Source organism: Acipenser ruthenus, chromosome 24 (genome assembly GCF_902713425.1).
Source record: "Acipenser ruthenus chromosome 24, fAciRut3.2 maternal haplotype, whole genome shotgun sequence".
Lineage (NCBI taxonomy): Eukaryota > Metazoa > Chordata > Actinopteri > Acipenseriformes > Acipenseridae > Acipenser > Acipenser ruthenus.
In genome coordinates, this window is record NC_081212.1 from 28,575,825 (window position 1) to 28,597,986 (window position 22,162).

The 22,162-nt window shown below is 41.9% G+C and overlaps 2 protein-coding genes across 4 annotated transcripts in view; both read left to right on the forward strand.

Moving 5' to 3' along the window:
- LOC117429095 (solute carrier organic anion transporter family member 3A1-like) overlaps positions 1-9,301 on the forward strand; it is a 54,111-nt gene extending 44,810 nt beyond the window's left edge. For both annotated transcript variants that reach the window (XM_034048273.3, XM_034048274.3), the window contains exons 8-10: positions 651-826; positions 2,003-2,067; positions 3,046-9,301. In XM_034048273.3, coding sequence (XP_033904164.1) covers positions 651-826; positions 2,003-2,067; positions 3,046-3,422 — 618 coding nt within the window. In that variant the 3' untranslated portion in view covers positions 3,423-9,301. The remainder of the gene's footprint in view (positions 1-650; positions 827-2,002; positions 2,068-3,045) is intronic.
- Positions 9,302-11,365: 2,064 nt separating this feature from the next.
- LOC117429390 (alpha-2,8-sialyltransferase 8B-like) lies at positions 11,366-19,177 on the forward strand. Of its 2 annotated transcripts, XM_058999143.1 has the most exons (7): positions 11,376-11,461; positions 11,669-12,108; positions 14,277-14,339; positions 15,217-15,333; positions 15,728-15,985; positions 16,122-16,415; positions 17,522-19,177. In XM_058999143.1, the coding sequence occupies exons 2-7, from the start codon at positions 12,011-12,013 to the stop codon at positions 17,805-17,807; spliced, it is 1,116 nt and encodes a 371-aa protein (XP_058855126.1). In that variant the 5' UTR covers positions 11,376-11,461; positions 11,669-12,010; the 3' UTR covers positions 17,808-19,177. The 2 variants fall into 2 exon arrangements, with proteins under 2 accessions (XP_033904706.2, XP_058855126.1); XM_034048815.3 differs by having other exon boundaries at positions 11,366-12,108.
- Positions 19,178-22,162: the final 2,985 nt, after the last annotated feature.

A 22,162-nucleotide genomic window follows, 5' to 3' on the forward strand; every position in this document is an offset into this window, starting at 1 on the left:
TTAAAAGATATAAAGACTGAATCTTCAATTGTATGGGATGAATCCCTGTGTGCTTTTAAACATGTACTGTTCTTTTTAATATCCAAGAGAACGCTAACAAAGGCCCGCTTTCTATGTGTAATCTTTCAGAGCAATACCGATGTGCACCCTAATGCACCAGACAGACAGCAAACTGCTGGATGATGTATCATTGACTTCATTCTGATTTCATTGCAGCATACATTTATTAGGACGAGTGAGTGTGGCATTGTTTTATGAATGCTGCAGGCAGTGCTGGCGTGATCTCTGAATTACGTTTGTAAAATGCTATATATTGTTTTTATTTGAGAAACACATCAAACCCTTCTAACCCATATATGCTTCAGAATCGAGCAAAAGCAAGCTCCCCATCGTCCAGTATTGAGTTTGCAGAGGATTGTTTTCTGAAAGCCAGCTGACTGCCAGCGTCGAGTGTGTAAACAGTTGGATTGCATTCAGATGTGATGTGCTGCACATCCCTCCCGGCGTCTCTCCGTCTGGACGCTGCGTTGATTCAAGCTAATTCCGCTTCCCACAGCAGTTCGGATCAGTGGGGTCTGGTCCTTGCTCACGTGTGTTGAAATGGTCACTGTCCTCACCACTCACTCTTTGCATTCCCTCCTTTGCTCTAGAACCTGACTGGGTGCTCTTGTATTTCCGAGGACCAGCCTGACAATGCAACTGCGGTCCCGGGAAAGTGTCCCAGCCCTGGCTGCCAGGAAGCCTTCCTGACGTTCCTGTGTGTGATCTGCGCGTGCAGCATGATAGGAGCCATGGCACAGACCCCATCCGTCATGATCCTCATCAGGTACAGAGGACGACACGCCTCATTACATTTAGTAAGGTCACACTATGGTGACACCCATTCTGTAATCACACCCACTTCATATCGTCCTTTTATTTTATTTAAATTACATTTATTTTCATATTTACGCCCCTCAAACTGGTCCATTTACTTGAATGAAAAGAGGGAAGGAGTGCGTTTAACAGCACTTCATAGCATCGCCCTGGCACCGTCACATCGACAGCAAGGGACTAAACATTGAAGCATTTTAGATATCAGTTACAGCTGTTATCATTTGAAGACAAAATGAGCAATTAAAAAAAAAAAACAGCATTATCTTTCATGCATGGAGAACATAGGGAACCACAGAGACGCACGCACATCGAGGGACTGTAGCATGCTTTCAAGTATACTTTTCTGTGCTTCTTTCCTTTTATACCAGCAGACGGCAGTGTTAACCCAAGACACCAGCTGTTAAATAGATACCTGTTTTAAAAAATGCTTTTGAGATAGAGGTGGAAGCCATCAATCTATAAACGTCTGCAGTATTTTAAGAGGCTGCTACATCATTAAAATACATTGTGTTTTATTGAATATCTTTCACATTCATAACATCCATATGGGTAGTAGTCCTGTATTAGAGTCTAGTGTTACAGTGTATTTATATATATATAAAATGATTTACAATGATCCATGTAATGTAACACTTGGTACTTGGTAAGATGCTCATTTTATACCAGAGTTCTGAAATTGTTATTTGATGCAGACAGTGCCCCGATACGTCCAATGAAACCCTGTTACTGCAGCTCCAGGCAGACGCCCCTATGGGACTGTGATTCTGCACAAACCCCAAGCGTGCCAATGAAAAGTGCAAAGCATTACAGGCTGTGATGCGATTCAATCCTGAATCATCTTCTCATCTCGAACAGCTGCATCGCTTTGTGTTCAATTGAAATTCCATTCCGTTCCTCACACTCAGAATTAGATTTTGTGTTCAATTGAAATTCCATTCCGTTCCTCACACTCAGAATTCGATTGTGGACCCCAGGCAGTCAGGAACAGGTCTAGAAGTGTTTTCTTTTTTCTTCTTCTAAGAGACAGCAGCACAGTTAGGGGTGAGTGGAAAGGTGTGGTAATTAAAATGCATTGATAACATCAATCTTCTTGCTCTTTGTTGTTTCTCTCCCTCGCTCACTGTAGGGCGGTGCACCCTGAACTCAAGTCCTACGCTCTTGGGGTCCTCTTCCTGCTTCTGCGGCTTCTTGGTAAGTCACACCTGCAGTGCTTGCTATAGAAATGCAGCACTGCTTTCAAGGTTGAAGACAGTGGTCAAATGAGGGCTACAGCAGCTGCCATGAATCTGAATTAGTATTCAGCGTAGGATACACATCTATACTGCATACAGAATGCAACACATATAGGCTGTGTGTTCTCTATGCAGTATGCATCTATGCACACCCCATATGTTAAATGGGGCATGTTATATTATAACAATGACATGAGGTATTTTTTTTTTTAAATGCTAAGGGCTGTTATTGGTTAGAATTGTTTAACTCGTGTGTGTAGGTCCTTTGAACTGGACCTTTGAGTGACCAGGGAGCAGTGCTGCACAGCTAGATTTGATTTATCTTTTTGAGCAGCGCAGTGGAAACCTGCTCACGAGTTTAACCCCTTAGATACCACATGCATTGCTGCCAGAAACAACAATTAGAATCATTCAGTTTCCAGTGTTCTGATCTTAGCTTAACCTGTCACATGTCGTGGGGGGGTGGAGACAATAGAACATGCCACCACCCAGGAGGAGCTTTCTCTTAATACACTTCTGTCCTGACATGAAGACCAGAGCTTCTCTCCAGCACAGAGGGACTGAAAATGAAGAGTGTAATATTACACTAAGAACAGGATAGAATACACACCACCATATTCAGGGCAAGGTACGATACACAGGCGAGACAGAAGACCATGTAGTCACACCCACCATTAATCACACCTGTATGTTTAAGAACCATTTTCAGGCCTGCAAGTAGCTATGGCTGCTTTCTGTCCTGTCTCTCACAATATATCATGTAAAGGTATGCGATTATAATTGCTACCGGCTCAGCTGTGCCGTACTTTGCTGCAGTTATGTCCACTGGGGACTAAGCTGGGACCATCAAACCAATTTCACATAGAGCCAAATTGAAACCTAGGCAAGCCCAAAACAAAAGACCACGCCGTATTGATAAGCCTGTTCTGATTTGCAGGTTTTATCCCTCCACCTTTGATTTTCGGTGCTGGGATTGATTCAACCTGCCTGATCTGGAGCACGGTGTGTGGAGAGGATGGAGCCTGCATGCTGTATGACAACACTGCCTACCGATACCTGTACGTCAGCATTGCCATCGCTCTCAAGACCTTCGCCTTCATCCTCTACACCACCACGTGGCTGTGCCTGCGCAGAAACTATAAGAGCTACATTAAGAACCATGAGGGCGGCCTGAACCCCAGCGAACTGTTTGCCTCAACGCTCACCCTGGACAACCTGGGGAGGGACGCTAGTCAAAACCCACCCGACAGGACAAAGTTTATCTATAACCTGGAGGCTCACGAGTGGTGTGAGAATATGGAATCTGTTTTATAGTGTTGGCTTTAAAGACAATAGAGAGAGAAAAAAACAGACAAATATATAATATATATATAAAATATATAAATATACACCTGTCATACGAAGGGTCATCTTTCTTTTTTTTATTAAACAAAATAAAATGTTTTAAAAATTTTAAAAATCCATTTTTGAAAGTCCGATTCAAGCCCAGAAGACTGTTGTTGGTGCTGCTCTGCTCCATATCCAAAGTATCACAGCAAAGGTCCACTGCAATCCCCACGAGGATTGCATTGGATACAGATAGTTCTAATTCTCACATCCAATCATCATGGCTGTTCCTGCCTCCTGGAGTTCTGAGCCTGTCGCAGAGGCTTCACATCTGTTCCAGTTCATTCTGAATTAGAACCCGGAATCCAGTCATATCCAATAAAGGAATGGTGTTCTTCACAAGCAGCTCTCTTATATCTGAACAGTGTCGACTGGAGAGCCTTTCATTCCTCCTCGCTTTCTTAACTGCACAGGATTTGAACTTCCCTCCTAGAACAGCAGATCGAAATGTCAAGGGACAATGCTGTATATTACAGGCTGGAGGGGGGGAAACTGTACTGTTATCCTGTGGACAAAATAAATGCATGTTTCTAGAATGGCCAGTAAGCTCAATGCTGTTCAAGTTTAGCAAAACTAACTAGAAAATGTCCCTGTTGTCAGACATATATATATATTCTTTTTTGTCATTTGTTTTTATTTTGTTTTATATGAGCTTTAGTCCAGGGTTTGTGTGGCTTAAAATCATCTAACAATAAGCTCTTAATACAGTGAGAGACAACAGCATGGTGTGGAATGAAAAGAACAGAACACAAGCAATGTTTCTTTTTTTTTTTTTTTTAGGATGTCATTTTTAAATACTTTATTGATAGTTCACTTAGGGGACACGTTTTAAAACATACTATTACTGTCTATCAAGACTACAGCTTCAACAACTAAATCCCTTAAAAATGATGAATACATAATTTATAAATGACACCTGGAAAAAGGAAGTGCTACCAGCTTTGAAAGATCCACCACCAGCATCACAGTCTCTAGTCTGACACATAGTCACCATACCATAATGTATAGACAGTAACTCTAAGAAGTGCTACAAGATAAACATGGGATGTGGAAATCGGGGAGAGTTATAACAAAGGAGAGAAATATTCCTTGTAGTCTGTGAGCTAGGGGTGTGGCCGTTGGTCCCTACTGCAACACCTTCCAGCCATTCAATGTAGTCAAACAGCACAGGTCCATTGATACAGATATAGAATTCTCTCATGCCTGCAAGCGGTCTGGTTCTTCAGAGCCCCATCTTTCTGCTTTGTAGTCGGCAGCAGCTAGTACTGCCTTTGCATGCCCGCAGTAAAGTGAGGAAGCCATCACAAACATATTGAACTTGGGACACTTTCCAGTCTATATTGTGCTTACAATTTCTTTTGGATTGGCAATGTGTTTTATATTAGAATGGTCACAGACCCAGTCATCTGGGGATTGCAAGCCTGTGCTATGCTGTGGCATGCTAGATACAGGTCCAGTGAGGTTTTGTATTGAGGGTACCACAGGGTTTTAACATTCAGAAAGAAACCGCCTAAAATATCATAAGTGGGCAGTTTCTTCGTTCCTTTCTTTTTTTTAAGTTTTTACTTAAAGCTTGCACTGTGAGTTTTCTATACCCTTCACTCTAGAGGATTACAACATTATTCCATTAGGTGTCCTCTACTTCATCAGTCATACCTCTTGGTATTACTGCCCATATGTACAGTAGGGTATCAAATAAGGAGCCCACCTGCCAAAATAGTAAGTGCTTGTAGTGCTTTTTTATGATGTCAAATACAGTATAGATACCCTATCTACAGTATACAGTACTTGGTGATGTTTGCTATGGGACACATGTTTTCCAGAAGAGCAGCCCAAACAACAAAAGCAGTCAGTTCAGATAACTGAGACCAAATGGGAGCACCAAGACCACAGCTGCATGATGCTGACTTTATGGGAAGAGAAGCTGTTGCCAAATCTCTTCCAAAACCTGCCAAGAAGAAAATCACAAACCTGGGTGAGGAATCCCATCTCTTTTCATAAAGCCATCGTCATGTATTCTTTGTGATGTTGGTCTTTATGATAAAGCCATCGTCATGTATTCTTCTTTGTGATGGTGGTCTTTATGATAAAGCCATCGTCATGTATTCTTCTTTGTGATGTTGGTCTTTATGATAAAGCCATCGTCATGTATTCTTCTTTGTGATGTTGGTCTTTATGATAAAGCCATCGTCATGTATTCTTCTTTGTGATGGTGGTCTTTATGATAAAGCCATCGTCATGTATTCTTCTTTGTGATGGTGGTCTTTATGATAAAGCCATCGTCATGTATTCTTTGTGATGTTGGTCTTTATGATAAAGCCATCGTCATGTATTCTTTGTGATGGTGGTCTTTATGATGAAGCCATCGTCATGTATTCTTCTTTGTGATGGTGGTCTTTATGATAAAGCCATCGTCATGTATTCTTTGTGATGGTGGTCTTTATGATAAAGCCATCGTCATGTATTCTTTGTGATGGTGGTCTTTATGATAAAGCCATCGTCACGTATTCTTCTTTGTGATGGTGGTCTTTATGATAAAGCCATCGTCATGTATTCTTCTTTGTGATGGTGGTCTTTATGATAAAGCCATCGTCATGTATTCTTCTTTGTGATGGTGGTCTTTATGATAAAGCCATCATCATGTATTCTTCTTTGTGATGTTGGTCTTTATGATAAAGCCATCGTCATGTATTCTTCTTTGTGATGGTGGTCTTTATGATAAAGCCATCGTCATGTATTCTTTGTGATGGTGGTCTTTATGATAAAGCCATCGTCACGTATTCTTCTTTGTGATGGTGGTCTTTATGGTCCAGCAACATTCTTCTGTTTGGACTGCGCCTTGCTAAACTCTGTGTCCAATCACAACAAAGTAGGGTTAGGAATAGCATAAAGTAATCATGCAAACTGTATTGTATTGTATTCTTTCAATTATGAATTGATATTTCAACAAGATCTAACATCTGGTATACGTACGGCAAGTGGATCCACAATGTATTTATCTTCCATACTTAAATGCCAGATTGGTTTGTACTGTAAATTCAACTTTCAGAAACCATCTTCGTTTGCTTGTCTGATTTACAAAGGAGAAGCTAAAAGAACAGATGTCCACTACTTAACTATTAGTGCCCTTCACACGAACAAGAATGTTCTCTGTGCTGCCAAAAGATGCTTAGCATGCGGGAGATTTTTTTAGTGTTTTTTTTTTGTAGGAATCGTGTTATTTGAAAAAGAAGTTGCACTTTAATAGGGAAAACAAATTCCAAAGTAATTCCCAAGCTATTCTTCCCTGGGACCTGCACCTTGAGGTCCCCATGGTTCATTTGACCAGTATCCATTTGCAGATGCAATTCTCTAGCATGTTAATAGAAAAATAAAATAACTTGACTGAGGTTAATTTAGCGATCATGAAAGTTAAATGTAAAGTGTATTAGGAAAGCCAGCGGTAAAGAGTGTATTACACTGGCACTTACAGTAGGCACCTATTATCATAGATACCAAGGGTATTTATTCCTCAGGGGCCAGACTTTAATTAGTCTGTTGACAGTGTGGGGCAACAGAAACCAAGGTTATCTGCACAGTCCTGTTCTATAGAAGCCCCGGCCAACCCTGCGTTCAAGCCGCTCTCTCACACTAAATTTGAATTCAAAACGCATTCTTATATCATTCCTTTTAGAATCAACATGGATTGTTTTGCAAGAAGCCTTTATTTAGCGTCATAAGTTTTGATTCTAAGTGGATTGTTTTTGTAGTAAGCCAAAGCTGATTTTATACTTCATAACAGGGAAATTAATCTTGAATGAATGCTTTTTTAGAAATCTAAGCCTGATCTCAACTCTGCAGAGCTGCATGTGCTGTCTCAAGGAAACAATGATAAGCAAATGTCCCTGTCACAGTGAAGTTATATCGTTTGAAAAAACAAACTACTATCGACAATCAAATTCCCCTTTAAGTGATTCTAGTGGCACCTGGATTTTATAAAGCAGCATGGTAGGTTATCCAGCCAGGAACCAGTAAACGTGTGTTTCAGTTCCCAGCAATTGCTAGTCACCAGCAAACCAGTAGTTACTGGATTTTCCTGCAGGAGGAAAAGAATAATGCAATAAATGACAGTGACCATGAGCCGTGCCTCCTGTGTTAATACCAGAGGTCTGAACACGGAACCCCAGGAGAACGCGTCTTAAGGGTCTAAACACGGAACCCCAGGAGAACGCATCTTAAGGGTTTGAACACGGAACCCCAGGAGAACGCGTCTTAAGGGTCTGAACACGGAACCCCAGGAGAACGCGTCTTAAGGTTCTGAACACGGAACCCCAGGAGAACTCGTCTTAAGGGTCTGAACACGGAACCCCAGGAGAACGCGTCTTAAGGGTCTGAACACGGAACCCCAGGAGAACGCGTCTTAAGGTTGCTCACAATAGGTGCCCTGTTTGGGCATGGTCTGCATGTACTTCTATGAAACCCAGGAATGTTTTGTGGGTTATAAACTTTTTTTTCTTTAGGAACGAACAAGGCCAGGTTCACAGAAACCTAAACCCTGTGCTTTTTTTTTCTCCCCTTAGAATGGAGGTATTTAAAAATGTAGCATGTTTTCAGGGCAAGGGGCCTAAGCAGCAGGTCCTGTTCTATGGGCAGCATTGAGTGCAGAGGGGCTGGTGATAGGAGGTCCAGTACTTTGACAGTGGCTGAAACATATTGTATAGTACTGCACATTATTTATTGACACATATCCACAGAATGCGACAGATTTAAGCCAATTGAGATGAGAAAAAGGAAGAGTTTCATTAAAAAAGTAAAAAAGATTGAGGAATTTGTTATTAATGTGTTTAGTTGCAAACAACGCATATGTAATGGTTCTTGCTTTGCATTAGCTAACCATTGTGCATAGAACACCATCTTCCATTTGGAGATTCCAAGACCTATACAATTCTAAGACATATGCGTGTGCTACTGAGGACAGAATTCCAGTACATTAAATGTAGTTCTCTGAAAACCAACTGGATTTAAGCAGCCAGCTAGAGACCAAATGATCATATACTTACAGTGACCCCTGCCCTTGAAATATAAAGGGCTGCTTTTCGAAGGCATTCGAGTGGCGCCGATAAGCGCGTTGGAGTCCTGGGTATTCATCAGAACCCCTAATGCTTTATGAATAAGGTGCAGAATGGGTTTGATTCTATAATAGTGCTCAGATTCTGTACTTCAAGGGTTTGGAAATTCCTTTGGGTTCTCACAGATCCTGTCAAACGTATAGTGCTTCAGACTCACCTACCTAAGTAGATTAGGCTTCCGATTCAAGTGGCTTTCATTTCCCTTTGGCACTGACTGAATAATCGAGTGAACTATTGATAAGATGCCAGACTCAAGCTTTAGCCCATAAACCTGATATAATTGCGTGAGTAGCTGGAGCCTAGCTGTACCTCAAAATAAGCGTCTCTTATTTATCCAGATACCTGGGATTGCAGTTAAAGGTTTTGAGATGTCGCCAGTACTAGGTGTACCGGAAAAAAGCAATAGCACTCTGTTTTTCTCTGTCTCTCACAGCTTCATTTGAACAAAGTTAAGTTGATAGCCAGACTGTGAGAACTGCAGAAACAGCAGAGAGCAGCATTAGTGGCAATTATTGAAAAAAAATTTAAAAAAAAAGGAAAAAGAAAAATATATACATTTGTTTTTCACAATATACAATAGAGATATTTTATATGTTCTGTATGCTTCTCTCCTTGCATTCTGTATTTTTATTTTCATTTTAGAAAAAAAATATGTGATGTTGTATGTTTGCTGTAAAATAAATTAAAAACTATTTTCATTCCTTATTGGTGTACTTGTTTTGTTTTTTGTTTTTGTTTTTTTAAATAAATGGCCTAGCATTTAATGTGTAATCTTGACAAGCCCTGTCTGTCGAGCAGTATGAATGTAAAATTACACAGCTGAAAAGATTTCTCAACACAACTGGAGTATCTGAGCAGTAACAGCATAGCTTTCACATCCTCACCTCCATAGAGAAAACAATGGGAGGCAATGGCCGCTTGCTGTATAGTCTTTAGCAACGGAGCTCAGCTGTGTCTTGAATCTGGGAGCCTGTGCCTGTGCTGGGATGCGGAACAGCTCTTGAAGCTCCTGATTCACGCAGAGCTGCACCCACAGGCAGATCCATTCCCTGCAGATAGACAGTAATGACAGAGGGAGATGAACAAACCCTGAGACCAATGTTCATCCTTCAAATAGCTGTGTCGCTAGAGTAGAGTGAGGTCATTTTAATCTTGAGAGCTGTTGAGGGGTCTCTTAGTGTAATTCATTGAATCGGTTTTAATGTTCAAATTCGAAACCGACATAATCTAGCTCACTTGTCCAATAGGAGCCACTGTCTTAGGAAGTGAGGCCTAGGACAGCGGCCAGGTGACAACCAAGCCTTGTGAAGAGAAGCACTCATGTGGGGTGGTGAAGACTTAAATTGACAGAGGGACATGCTTTGGAGTGAGGGAGCAGTCTGTCAATCTCAGACTCCATACCAATCAATTCTTGGCCTTGTTTTTTGCCCATAAAGGTTCCTGCTTCTCAGTTTTGTGTTGAGGACCGATGTCAACCAAGCTCGGGGCTAAGATCTCTGAAGCCAATCCTCAAGTTAAAATGATGTTGGTCTAATTCCTACACTCCAGTTTGTGGCTGCACCCACACCCAGCTTTCACTTCCTCATAAGTCAAAACCAAAGCAGCCCTGTGGGAAGAAACATTGGACTTATCAATGTGCACTTTCATGAACAGTATTGTGCTTGCCTTTCACACCCCGAATTCAGAATTGAAAGCCTGTCAGAGTCAGTCTGCTGCCTGCTCCACATCACACAAACCACTAGAGTCTAGACAGAGGCAGGTGTGTGGATTGACTCAAAAGAGGCTGACAGTTTCACTGAGGGAGCCCAGGTGCTCTCTCCAGGTCACAGTGAAGATGCATTTTGCAATGTTCCAGTCTCTTTTGCTCCCAGTCATGTTACTATAACTTCACTCTTCTTGAAATCCATGCACAAATCGTGTTAATACAGTATTTCCCCGTCTATCTTCATTGAAATGTCTTTATTTCCAGGCTTTAGGCAGCTCTGCTGAGGAAGCCAGTGCCCTGGTTTGTGAAGGTCTTACTGTGGACAGGGCAGAAAGGAAGCCAGGAAGCCTTGTGCTAACATTGTGTGGCCATGCAGGGTCAGATAACTTGAGAGAAAATGTGTTGCACAGGAGATTCATTTACGCTTTAAAAAAAGCTCAGGTTTGTTTTTTACTAGGACACATTTGCAAAACTGGTAAAAGGTTTCCATTAATACTTTTTTTTAATAGTATATTGATTATCTAAAACAGTGTTTGTGAATACTGAGGACTAATATGAGAACACGAAACTCACATCAGCAGAGGCTTGAAACCAGTCAGGCTTGAAACCAAAACGGTTACTAAAATAATAGAATAACATATTCTTCTGAATCCCGCAAAAATATTTTTGTTAGAAGGAACTTTAAAACAATGTTGTACTTTAAATTACATTTAAACAAGAAGAAAAAAAAACTATGTGTGTATATTTGTATGTATGTGTTTGTACAAAATGATGACACAAAAGTTAATTTAAGACAAAGGAAGTGTTGATTTAAAACTCAATGGTTTCCTTGCTGAAGCGGCCAGCTGTCATGTCAGCTCCCTATAGAATGCCATAGCTTCTAAAACCTATTTCAAACCCATTGTTTAAATCATGGTAAACGATACAGATTTAGAGAGGAAGCTTATAAAATATTGATGAAAATACTGAAGTATTTAAGTCATTAGCAATGAACTTGTAATGCACGTGAAAATCGGACGTGTCAACTAGACAGCGCAGGTCTAAATGCTTAAGTACCCAGCGGACTGATAGGAAAACAAGAGTACACTGTGGTCGCTGTGTTTAAAACGGTTCATTGGTGACCGAAAAAAACGACTTTGTATTCACAAAAAAAGGTATATTCTGATGCAAACTCACTGAAACTGCACATACAGGCCAAGGCTAATTCAACAGTGCACTGCATAGGCTACACAGTCGTGTGCAGTAGGCCGAGAAGTCTTGAAATGGAGACCTGTCTCTTTAAGGTTTTGGCAGCTGTTTTCTACTCTGTCTGGATGATGTGGAAATCCAATCCCGGTGTGGTTTGTTTTTTTTCCTCGCAGGAGCAGCATTGAAAGTTTGAGTGGAGCGGGTTTGAATGAGACGGCTGAACAGCCCCAGAGCGAAAGCGAGCGAGAGAGGCAGAGAGATACGTATATACTGGGAACCGTGTAAACAGAGCTCGTTAACCTGGGAATTAGCTTCTCAAAACGGAGGGAGTCGTCAGCATAAATCCTGCAACAAGGGAAAATAACAACAGCAGCAGCAACAAAACTAAGAAACGAAAAAAAAACAGGCATTCTGTGAAGAGAAACTTGGATAATTAGCACGGCTGGCTATCTTTCTCTAATGTAGTATTATTTCTGACCTGTTCGTTTATAAGCACCGCTTTCCTAGCTCAAGTCATGTCCCTGGAGTTTAGGACCTGGCTTTTTGGGATTGTTATAATTCTGGTCATTTTTCTCATTTTAGTGGATATTTCCAAAGTTGAGGAGGAGATTGGGTAAATATATATTTTTAAGTGTTTTGATTTCTTAATCATATATAGCTTACATGACACATTTATTTTTGGACAATGCTAATGGATACAATTTAAATTTTCAAATTTGTGTTTTGCATGATGTACAACTACAAAATACGCTGTGTTTTGACTATTTTAATATTTTTACTTGAACGACAGAAGCTACCTGTGCAAAATCACGACGGGGAATTAATTACATCTCCAATGTATTTGTTATGTATGAGCATAAACGTATTTGTAAGCTACCTTTACTGTAACAAATTAATCATTTATACTTGCTCCTGTTAGTTCTTCAGATGAGTCTTCTTTGTGTCCCTTTTCATTGGTTTGCATCCATTTGACGTTTTCTCTCCTTAACAGCACTCATTATTATTATTATTATTATTATTATTATTATTATTATTATTTGTTTATTTAGCAGACGCCTTTATCCAAGGCGACTTACAGAGACTAGGGTGTGTAAACTACGCATCAGCTGCAGAGTCACTTATAACTACGTCTCACCCGAAAGACGGAGCACAAGGAGGTTAAGTGACTTGCTCAGGATCACACAATGAGTCAGTCAGGGAGCCGGGATTTGAACCGGAGACCACCGTTACAAGTAGTTTTCTTTAACCACTGGACCACACAGCCTCATGTTTGATATATGATGTTTTCAGTGTCGTGTACTTCTAGTAGGCCTATGCGTTCCTGAGCCATGCAATACATTGAGATGAATTTTGGTCGATTCAGTCGCCACCTCGCACCTGTTACTACAGCTTCACCACGCAATCCACTGGTCCAGCATCACTCGGTGAGCTCTCAATCAAATGGGATCTAATGAGCGCGTTGAAGAAATTCAATAGGAGGTAGATTAGGAGAGCTTGCCTTGGCTAGGAGTCGGGTTTTTAGATGTAGAATATGTAGCCATTCATTGAAAAACAGGGCAGCTCTTGTATTTTTCAGAGACCCTTCTGTTTAAAAGCAATTAAATCTTTGTCTCTGCAGAGCAGACCGGTTCCAGCTGTGCGGCTCAGGATGGTTCTATTACAGGAGGGGCGTCTATAGCGTGATGCACATTACACAGGAATTGTAGCTGCTTTTAAGACCCTGTCCACACTACATAACCGATCTGGAGACCCGTACTCAAAACGGCTCAATTAATCCAGATCAAAGCGGCCACACTGAAGTACTGTTTCATGTTTAGTCGGGCTTAATGCGTACAAACACTATTAAAATAATTCGGTTACAGTTCCTAGCAGCGCAATGAACAGTTGAAATGAATACGATAGTATCGCACCATGCACTGTATTTTATTTTAAAATAATGTGTTATGCTCCATATTAACAGAGGTCCATGTTGCTAAAAAGAAATAAAACAAGTATTTTGGAAAAAGTAAATGTGAACACATACTAGTAGTAGTTTTGGGGTTTTATTTTTAATCAGGTGACGTCCCTTTAAACAAATTGAGCTGATTCTGTTTCAGAATTAAACTCTGAATAATCTGTTACAAAAACAGTCTTTATTTTTACCTTCATACCTTGCCTGAGCCTAATTCTGGTCTCCTTAATTCTATTTCAAGCATAGCTGACACGTTACAATTGTTCATCCCTGATCGTACTTTTAACTCGCATTTCATTGATTTTTTATTTCCCCCGCTACTTTAACAGAGATGTCCTGGCACACATATATATATATATATATATACTGCATATATATGGCATCATAAACCTACAAGTATTTCCACTGTTTGTTTTCGAACACACTTTCCCTTGACAAAAGAATGTTATACCGAAATGCTTGAGTGAGCCAAACAGAACACTATATCTAAGTTGAAAAGCAATTGTTTTTTGATAAGCGAGTCAATTTATTATTGAACAGTTTTTTTGTTTTTTTTTATTTACCTCAACTTCTATTACATTGTTTTGCATAATGCACAGCGCCTCCCTGTGGTCAGATGTTGTAAAGGTGGTTCCTGTGAGTGGGAGGCACAACCCTTGCAAAATATAAATGAATTTCTAACAACCACAACTGCATATTATATATATATATATATATATATATATATATATATATATACCTTTCATCTGTAGGGAGTTTGCAGCTGCACAGAGTAAGCAAATCCATAACGCGTGGATTTCCATTATCATAAACGTTTTATTTTCTTGCAGGATTCCTGAAGGCAGAGACTCTAGGGAAGGAGTGGTGAGCAGCTTACAAAGCAAATCCAGCAGGTCTGTTGCTTCTAGCGGTCTGTCTGTCTGTCTTTATCCTCTGCAGGCCTCTTCACATGACTGAACTAACACTTCAGTGTAATCTTGCAGATAATTTGGTGATATTTGAAATATCCAGATTCTCATTAAGACACATTTCTGATACTGACCTAAGAGGAAGAATAATGCAATGCAAGTGAATTAACTGGTCACCATGGAAACTAAAGGAATAACTCCTGCGTAAAACGAGGAGACATTTACTACCTGCCGCTTGCCTAACTCAGCAGATGCTTTGATTATTTTGTATCTCCGAATTAAAGCATTAAACAAAACACTAAACCGAGTCTTCTGTGTGATCTAACCTACTCTGTAGGATTGAGCTAGAAGCTATAATGCTATAACCTGTGTGAAAGAATACATGTATAGGCATACAGTCTGGCATTGTTACTGGAAATCACTGCATGCAGGTTTTCACATGGGAGATTGATGCCCACAGGCCTCGCTGTAGATTATTTAAAAAAAAAAAAAAAAAAAAAAAGTATTGTCAGTTAAAGGCATTACAACAAAAAACATCCTGTGGCTGTGCTAGTAAAAAATATATTTTTCTTTTTCCTTGAATATTAAGCCTTTGCTTTGTTTTCATTGTTTTGTTTGTTCATGTAACAATGCTGAATGTTGGATTCAATAAAGGGGCTGACTGTAAAACCACAAAGTGGTGGTTTCATGCATGCAGTTATTTCTTGTCTCAGTTTTTTGTGGTGAAGGAGTGCCATGTGGTTTGCTGTGAGCTGTTCCCTAAGGATCACTGCAATGCAATGCTGGTTTTCTTTCTCTTTGAATGGTAATGTTGTGCTGCCTTGGTTCGCTGCCTCACTGTATTATTGCTCATGCGATTCAGAGATGCTGCGGCTGACAGAGAGTCCACTTCCAGGACTGGAGTGAGCGACAGTAACAGCAGCATTGTGCCCGCTGCTCCAGAATGGAGGTTCAACAAAGATCTTTCAATCAGCATCAGGTACACACTCAGCTGCAGCCAGACTTGTAATATACACTGAATGAAGTGCTGTGATCTACAAGAACTCTGTGCAGACAGCTAGCCTGCAGTTCACATCACCAACTGTGCTGTTCCACATAGCGGTCGAATGATCAGGTTCATGAGGCTAGATCTCCTTTATGCTCTAAATCTTGAGCCTGTTAATGTTAAATTGAAGTACGAAACATATGATTTACTTTACCCCTAAAAAGAGTGCCTGCACAGTTCTTCAGTATTATCACACTCATTTAAAGGATTTATTGAAACACCCGAGCCCTGTACAAATGCTCAATTCGCTTAGTGTAGTGGGCCGGAGTTTAACACATGGTCTGCACTACTGTCTTTTCATGTTTTCATTTTGGTGCTGCCTTTACAGAAAGAATATACTGAAGTTCCTGGACGCTGAAAGGGACATCTCGGTGTTAAAGGGGAATGTACAGCCCGGTGATATTATCCATTACGTATTTGACAGAGAGCGCACCATGAACATCTCTGAGAACTTGTACCGGCTCCTCCCCAGCTCCCCCCCTCTGAAGAAGCAGCACTTCAAACGCTGCGCCATCGTGGGGAACTCGGGGATCCTGCTCAACAGCGGCTGTGGAGCAGAGATCGACTTGCATGATTTTGTCATCAGGTAAAGTATCCGTATTTATAAACTTGCAAGGGCTGCGCTCGGACCAAGGAACCTGCAAGAAACAATACTGCATGTCGTGTGGCTGGTTGTGAAGGCAGCAGGAAGTGTCAGTGCTTCATTCAGTTCCGTGTTGCAGGTGCAATCTGGCTCCGGTGGAGGAGTACTCCAGGGACGTGGGGCTCCGGACTGGGCTGGTGACGATGAACCCCTCGGTGGTGCAGCGAGCCTTCGAGGACCTGGTCAGCGAGGCGTGGAGAGAGAAGCTCCTGCAGCGGCTGCGAGGGCTGAGCGGGAGTGTCCTCTGGATCCCCGCCTTCATGTCCAAGGGAGGGGAGGATCGGGTGGAGTGTGTCAATGACCTGATCCTCAAACACCACCTCGACGTGCGGACTGCCTTCCCCTCCCTGAGGCTGCTGCACGCAGTGCGAGGGTAAGAGGGCTGGCAGCCTGTTGTTAATGGTGTACCAATTCGCTTTCATTCCCCAGATCAGTGTGGGGCTTGTTCCAGGACCGCGCCTCGTAGCCCTGCTGTTGATAAGATTAGATCATGGCACAGCATTGCCCCTCCGGGGGATTCGGTGCCTGATAGCGGATCCTGTTGTTAGTGCACATGCTCGTTTAATTGGATCAATGCGTCTCTGCTGGCCTCTCCTGGGAAGGTAATGCGTGATGATGGCTGTTAAACTGTGACGTTTTCTGGAGGAGGCTGCAGATTCGTATGAATTAACAAATAGCTTACAAAAAATAGCTATAGATTTGTAGTGATTTCCAGTGGAACACTGTGTCAAGTTTGCAGACATAATTTTAAAAGCGACAGCTTTAAGGTAAAATGACCCACACACTAGTGAAAAGGTCAGGGCTAGGTTAAAACACCCTTAACATGGCATGTACAGTGAGGCTTTTTCCTATTGCAGCTCCTCTCACACTGTGTGAATGGGCCCTTTCTTCTGCAGTAACAGTGCAGTTACCTCTGGATCAGGCGATCACAGACCCCTGTGTAAAAGAGAACCTGGTCAAACAGACTCCTTGCTGAAGCAGAGCCAGTGTAGCACACGCACACTGCAGCCTTTGTGTTGAAGAGGACAACTGCTTCCTTGTGCTGCAAATAGAGCAGCTCCAATGATTTCCTGGCCTCTGATCTGTACCGGGTTCCAGGGGTGCTGGCAGCACTGCGGCTGACTCCCTCTAGAGTAAACGAAGTTCTGAAAGTGCGGGACGAGGAGCCTTGGACCAAGTGTGCCGCACCATCTACCTGTCTCTCTCTACAATTACCAAGCTAAGAGAAGAAACAAACTGGTCGCAGACCTTCCGCTGCTTTTAGTTTTGTTTGCATCTTGCGATCACCATCGCGGCTTCATTGCTACATGGCATTGAGGTCGAATGTGTTTTTCACGTAATCCTATCAAAAAAAAAACAGTTAAATACCACATATTACCTGGAACGACCCAAACATGAATCTGTGTCACTGAATCATCATTATTATTATTATTATTATTATTATTATTATTATTATTATTATTATTTTTACCCTATCAGGTACTGGCTGACAAACAAGGTTCTGATAAAACGCCCGACGACCGGTCTGCTGATGTACACGCTGGCCACTCGCTTCTGTGACGAGATCCACCTGTACGGCTTCTGGCCGTTTCCCCAGGACCAGGACGGAAACCCCGTGAAGTACCACTACTACGACAGCCTGACTTACGAATACACCTCCCAGTCCAGCCCCCATACCATGCCCCTGGAGTTCAAGACCCTGAGCAGCCTCTACCAGCAGGGGGCACTCAAACTCCACATCGGGGAATGCGATGCAAGGCTGTGAATATAAGAACGAGAACGAAGGCAGACCTGCACTGGGATCGGCGCGGATTAAGGGCACAGCATTGTGTGTGTGTACAGGAGGTTAATCCGCTGTGTAGACGAAGTGAAGGGAGGTATTGGTAGTTAGTGCACTGACTGTGTTTATCTGCATCGGTAGAAATGATAAAGTGGATCTGCTGGTTAAATTGGAATTGCTGCGCTGCTGTTTAGAGTTATACTGATACCAGCTATAGGTATCCTTCAGGAAGGAGAGGGCTGCGGGTGAAGGAGCTGATTTGGTTGGTTCCAGTCTGTTAGATTTATGGGGGGGGCAGGGATAAATTGATCATACATAGCGTGTAATAGGGGTCTGCCTCCTACACCCCCCAATTTCCAGGTGTGTTCCTGAAAATTCTGATTTGATTTTCACTTTAACCAGGAGAACATTTGGCCTGTATTTTATTAAAAGACTTTTAATAATATTACTTGAATGAAGCTGCACCATTGTGCCACCAGGTGGCACATTTCACCAAAACGCAAACCTTGCAGAGGTCAGTGTGCTTGGTGTTCCGGAGTCCCTGACAGGTCACGGTGTCGAGGACCAACGTTGTCTGCTGTTTTTCAGTTTGTTATTGTTCTCTTATTTAATTCTGTATTAGCTCTATGTTGGCAGTGGGTTCACTGTAGATTAAATACAGTAGAATCAGCAGGCAAACAAGCTCACAGGAATCGTCTGGACTGCAGTGTCATCAGCACAGGGCAAACAAGCTCACAGGAATCGTCTGGACTGCAGTGTAATCAGCACAGGGCCAACAAGCACACAGGAATCGCCTGGACTGCAGTGTAATCAGCACAGGGCAAACAAGCACACAGGAATCGTCTGGACTGCAGTGTAATCAGCAGGCAAACAAGCACACAGGAATCGCCTGGACTGCAGTGTAATCAGCACAGGGCAAACAAGCACACAGGAATCGCCTGGACTGCAGTGTAATAAGCACAGGGCAAACAAGCACACAGGAATTGTCTGGACTGCAATGTAATCAGCACAGGGCCAACAAGCTCACAGGAATCGTCTGGACTGCAGTGTAATAAGCACAGGGCAAACAAGCACACAGGAATTGTCTGGACTGCAGTGTAATCAGCACAGGGCCAACAAGCTCCCAGGAATCGTCTGGACTGCAGTGTAATAAGCACAGGGCAAACAAGCACACAGGAATTGTCTGGACTGCAATGTAATCAGCACAGGGCAAACAAGCACACAGGAATCGCCTGGACTGCAATGGCTGAAGAGGTAAGCCAAACTGATTGGCTTGAACCTGCATATCATTATTGTTAAGGTTGTTATTAAATTAAAATGGTTAATTCATGGGGGGAATAAACATGTCCTTTTAAGCTTTGAGTTTTGTTTTCCTTTAAATAAGGAGTTGTTTGGTTTAGAAACTCAATGACATGCTGGCGTCTACATTGCTGCTCCAGAAAGTGGCAGAGGATAAAACCAAGACTTTCTATCCCTCTCCTGTGGAATAATTCCATTATGCAAGCATATAGTAGAAAACAGGTGGTATATTTGGTATGCTGCTGAGGTGAGATACCAAATGCCCTAATTCACATGATGCAGAAAGTATTGAATTTTGTCAAGTTGTCTTTTTTTTTCTTGTCACATGCAGATTGTGTCTCTCACCACAAGGTGGCAGCACTTGATGGCAGATAGAATGTTCATTTTAGAGAAGTGCAAAGTGTGCTTATGCTGCTGTAAAATATATTTTATACAGTAGGTGCAAAACTTTCAGTTAAGTATATATAAACGTATTTAAAAACTCTGCTTTGTTAACGAAGATGAAAACAGGTGTTTTATGGCTGCTTTCTATAATATAATTACCAATGCATAATAATGCATTTTAGATTTTGTATTTGTTTTTGTTTTGTTTTTTACCGGGGATTATCGGCTGTTTTTTAGCTTTGCAAGAGTTCCGGTCATTGGCATATAAATGTCCATTGAGCTCAACCCTTACTGCTGAAGGGCATTGCCTTGCTGTTAAATACAAATCTGTTTTCCATTCTAGACTGTCGCTATGGAATGAACTTGTCCATTCTAGACTGTCGCTATGGAATGCACTTGTCCATTCTAGACTGTCGCTATGGAATGCACTTGTCCATTCTAGACTGTCGCTATGGAATGCACTTGTCCATTCTAGACTGTCGCTATGGAATGCACTTGTCCATTCTAGACTGTCGCTATGGAATGCACTTGTCCATTCTAGACTGTCGCCATGGAATGCACTTGTCCATTCTAGACTGTCGCTATGGAATGCACTTGTCCATTCTAGACTGTCGCTATGGAATGCACTTGCTCTTTTTTCTGCTGATGCAGGTTCTTCCCTGTTCTTTATTTTCAATACATCCGTCAGAAGAGTGAGGCCACATCAGACTCCCCGAGCTCGTTCCCAAACCGTGCACAGTGCAGTCCCTCCACGCTCGCTGGTTATGGGGGTCACAAATTAAAGCATGACACAATAGGTAACTATTGCCATTGGCGTCAGCACATTTACAACACAAGAGCAGTAAACACCTCCATTTACAAACACAGCTACAACACAAATTCTTTTTTCCAGTAATAAAAGGTAATTGTTTCCATTATTTAGCATCAGCAGCAACAGTAAAGATTAAGTATTCAGTGATAAGTGATTTGCATTAAAACTGTTTTTTTGTTTTTTTTTGCTTCCTGGAACTAGTAGCCGAACCTGAATCTCCAGTTCTGATCAGGATCTCCTCGTAGTTCAGTGAGTTTAAGCCCCAGTCTCTGTGTATCTGCTGCCTTGATGTGTATATGCACATTTAGTCATTTATATATTTGCATTCACTTTTTAAATCAAGTTTACATGAGAATCCTGATGCACCCCATGGGTACAGCAAACCTGAGTTGCAGTCATGTGATCCATTAGATCTAAGGACAAGCTGATGACTGTAGGTTTAATACTTGGAGACCAGCAGAGCTGCTTTATAGTTCATTTTTTATGTTTATAAGGGGTCAGTAAATCACTGGACTTATTATGGAATGTTATTTAGCCTTACCTTGATGTATAAATGGCGTTCCACGTGACCACAGCACTAGAGGTAATTAAAGGGCTGTTCAGTACTAACCTGTTTTCCCATCTAGATTTTCACTATGGAATGAGCCTGCCCTTGTTTCAGTGGAGTACACTCCTGCAGTGTAGTGCTATTCAGATCCATTCACTTGTTTCGGATTTGTTACCTGTTTACGTACGGGAATGTGTCTGTTGAAGGAGGTGAGGGGTCATCTGCTTACCACCTAGCTTGAGGCTGAGCGAACACCAAGGCATGTCTCAGGTGTGCAGAAACAAAGAGCTGCTGATCACAGAGACATGCAGTGCGTTTCCACTTCAAGCACCAATCTGAGCTGGCATAGGGTCGATTAGATTCTGAAGCAGACACTTTTAGGGCGGCTGCGTTTACACTACTGAACAAAGCCGTCTTAAGAGCTAAGGCATGTTCAAGCAAGCTTAAAAGTGGCTAGTGTAAACAGGTTCATGGAAACACCCCGGGTTTAGCCATGCCCAACAGCAGCTGTCTGAGGGGGTCTGTGTCCGTGCTGCAGTCTTGTAGAAGGATCAATAGATTTTGTGGATGTGGTTTACACCATATCGCTCCAGTAAAATGTCTACAGGATTATTTGTTTTTTAAGACGAGCTTGAAATCAATATAAAAGTATGTCCTAGTGAATAATTCTTGTACTAGCGCTAAAGACTTTAATAAACACAATTCCCTAAACTCTCCATCAGGGTTAGCATATTTAACACTGCCGTCAAGCCTCTGTGGAGTGCTTATCCGATGCAACGCGCCATAGCTGTGGAATGCAATGGCTGCACCCATTCAGCACACATGGTCCATGCATATGTTTACACTGAACAACTGTTTGTTCAGCACGGTTTCTGCCACATACAGCTGTTGCTTTATTTGCACTCGTCTTTGCACAGTGTCAGCTAAGTAGCTGTACAAGCTCATGCCAATTGTGTTTACCTGTTCTGAAAATCGTAAACTTTTCCTGTTTGAAATATTTCTAAACTACACAGGAAATGAGGAAAGGGGGTGAGGCGCTCCCGCTGCCCATTCCCAGTATCCTGTGTGAGAGGCGGCCAGCTGAAGGAATCCAGAGTAACGAAGCAGAAGGGTTAGTGAAATAAAGGGTTACGTAAATAAATAAAGACTGCACTGTGATCTGTATAGCAAACTGAGATGTACTCATGTCCTCGGATTGGATCTGCCTGCTACCCTTGACCTCCATATAGAAACATGACCAGACAAACAACGGGGACCATTCTGAAGCATTGGATCTGCAGATCCAAGCAGTGTTGCCTT

Coding starts and splice junctions, on each gene's coding strand:
- LOC117429390 (XM_034048815.3), top strand. CDS start 12,011: ATGTCCCTGGAGTTTAGGACCTGGCTTTTTGGGATTGTTATAATTCTG. Junction 15,986..16,121: donor TTGCATGATTTTGTCATCAG/GTAAAGTATCCG, acceptor TCCGTGTTGCAG/GTGCAATCTGGCTCCGGTGG. Junction 16,416..17,521: donor CTGCTGCACGCAGTGCGAGG/GTAAGAGGGCTG, acceptor TTACCCTATCAG/GTACTGGCTGACAAACAAGG.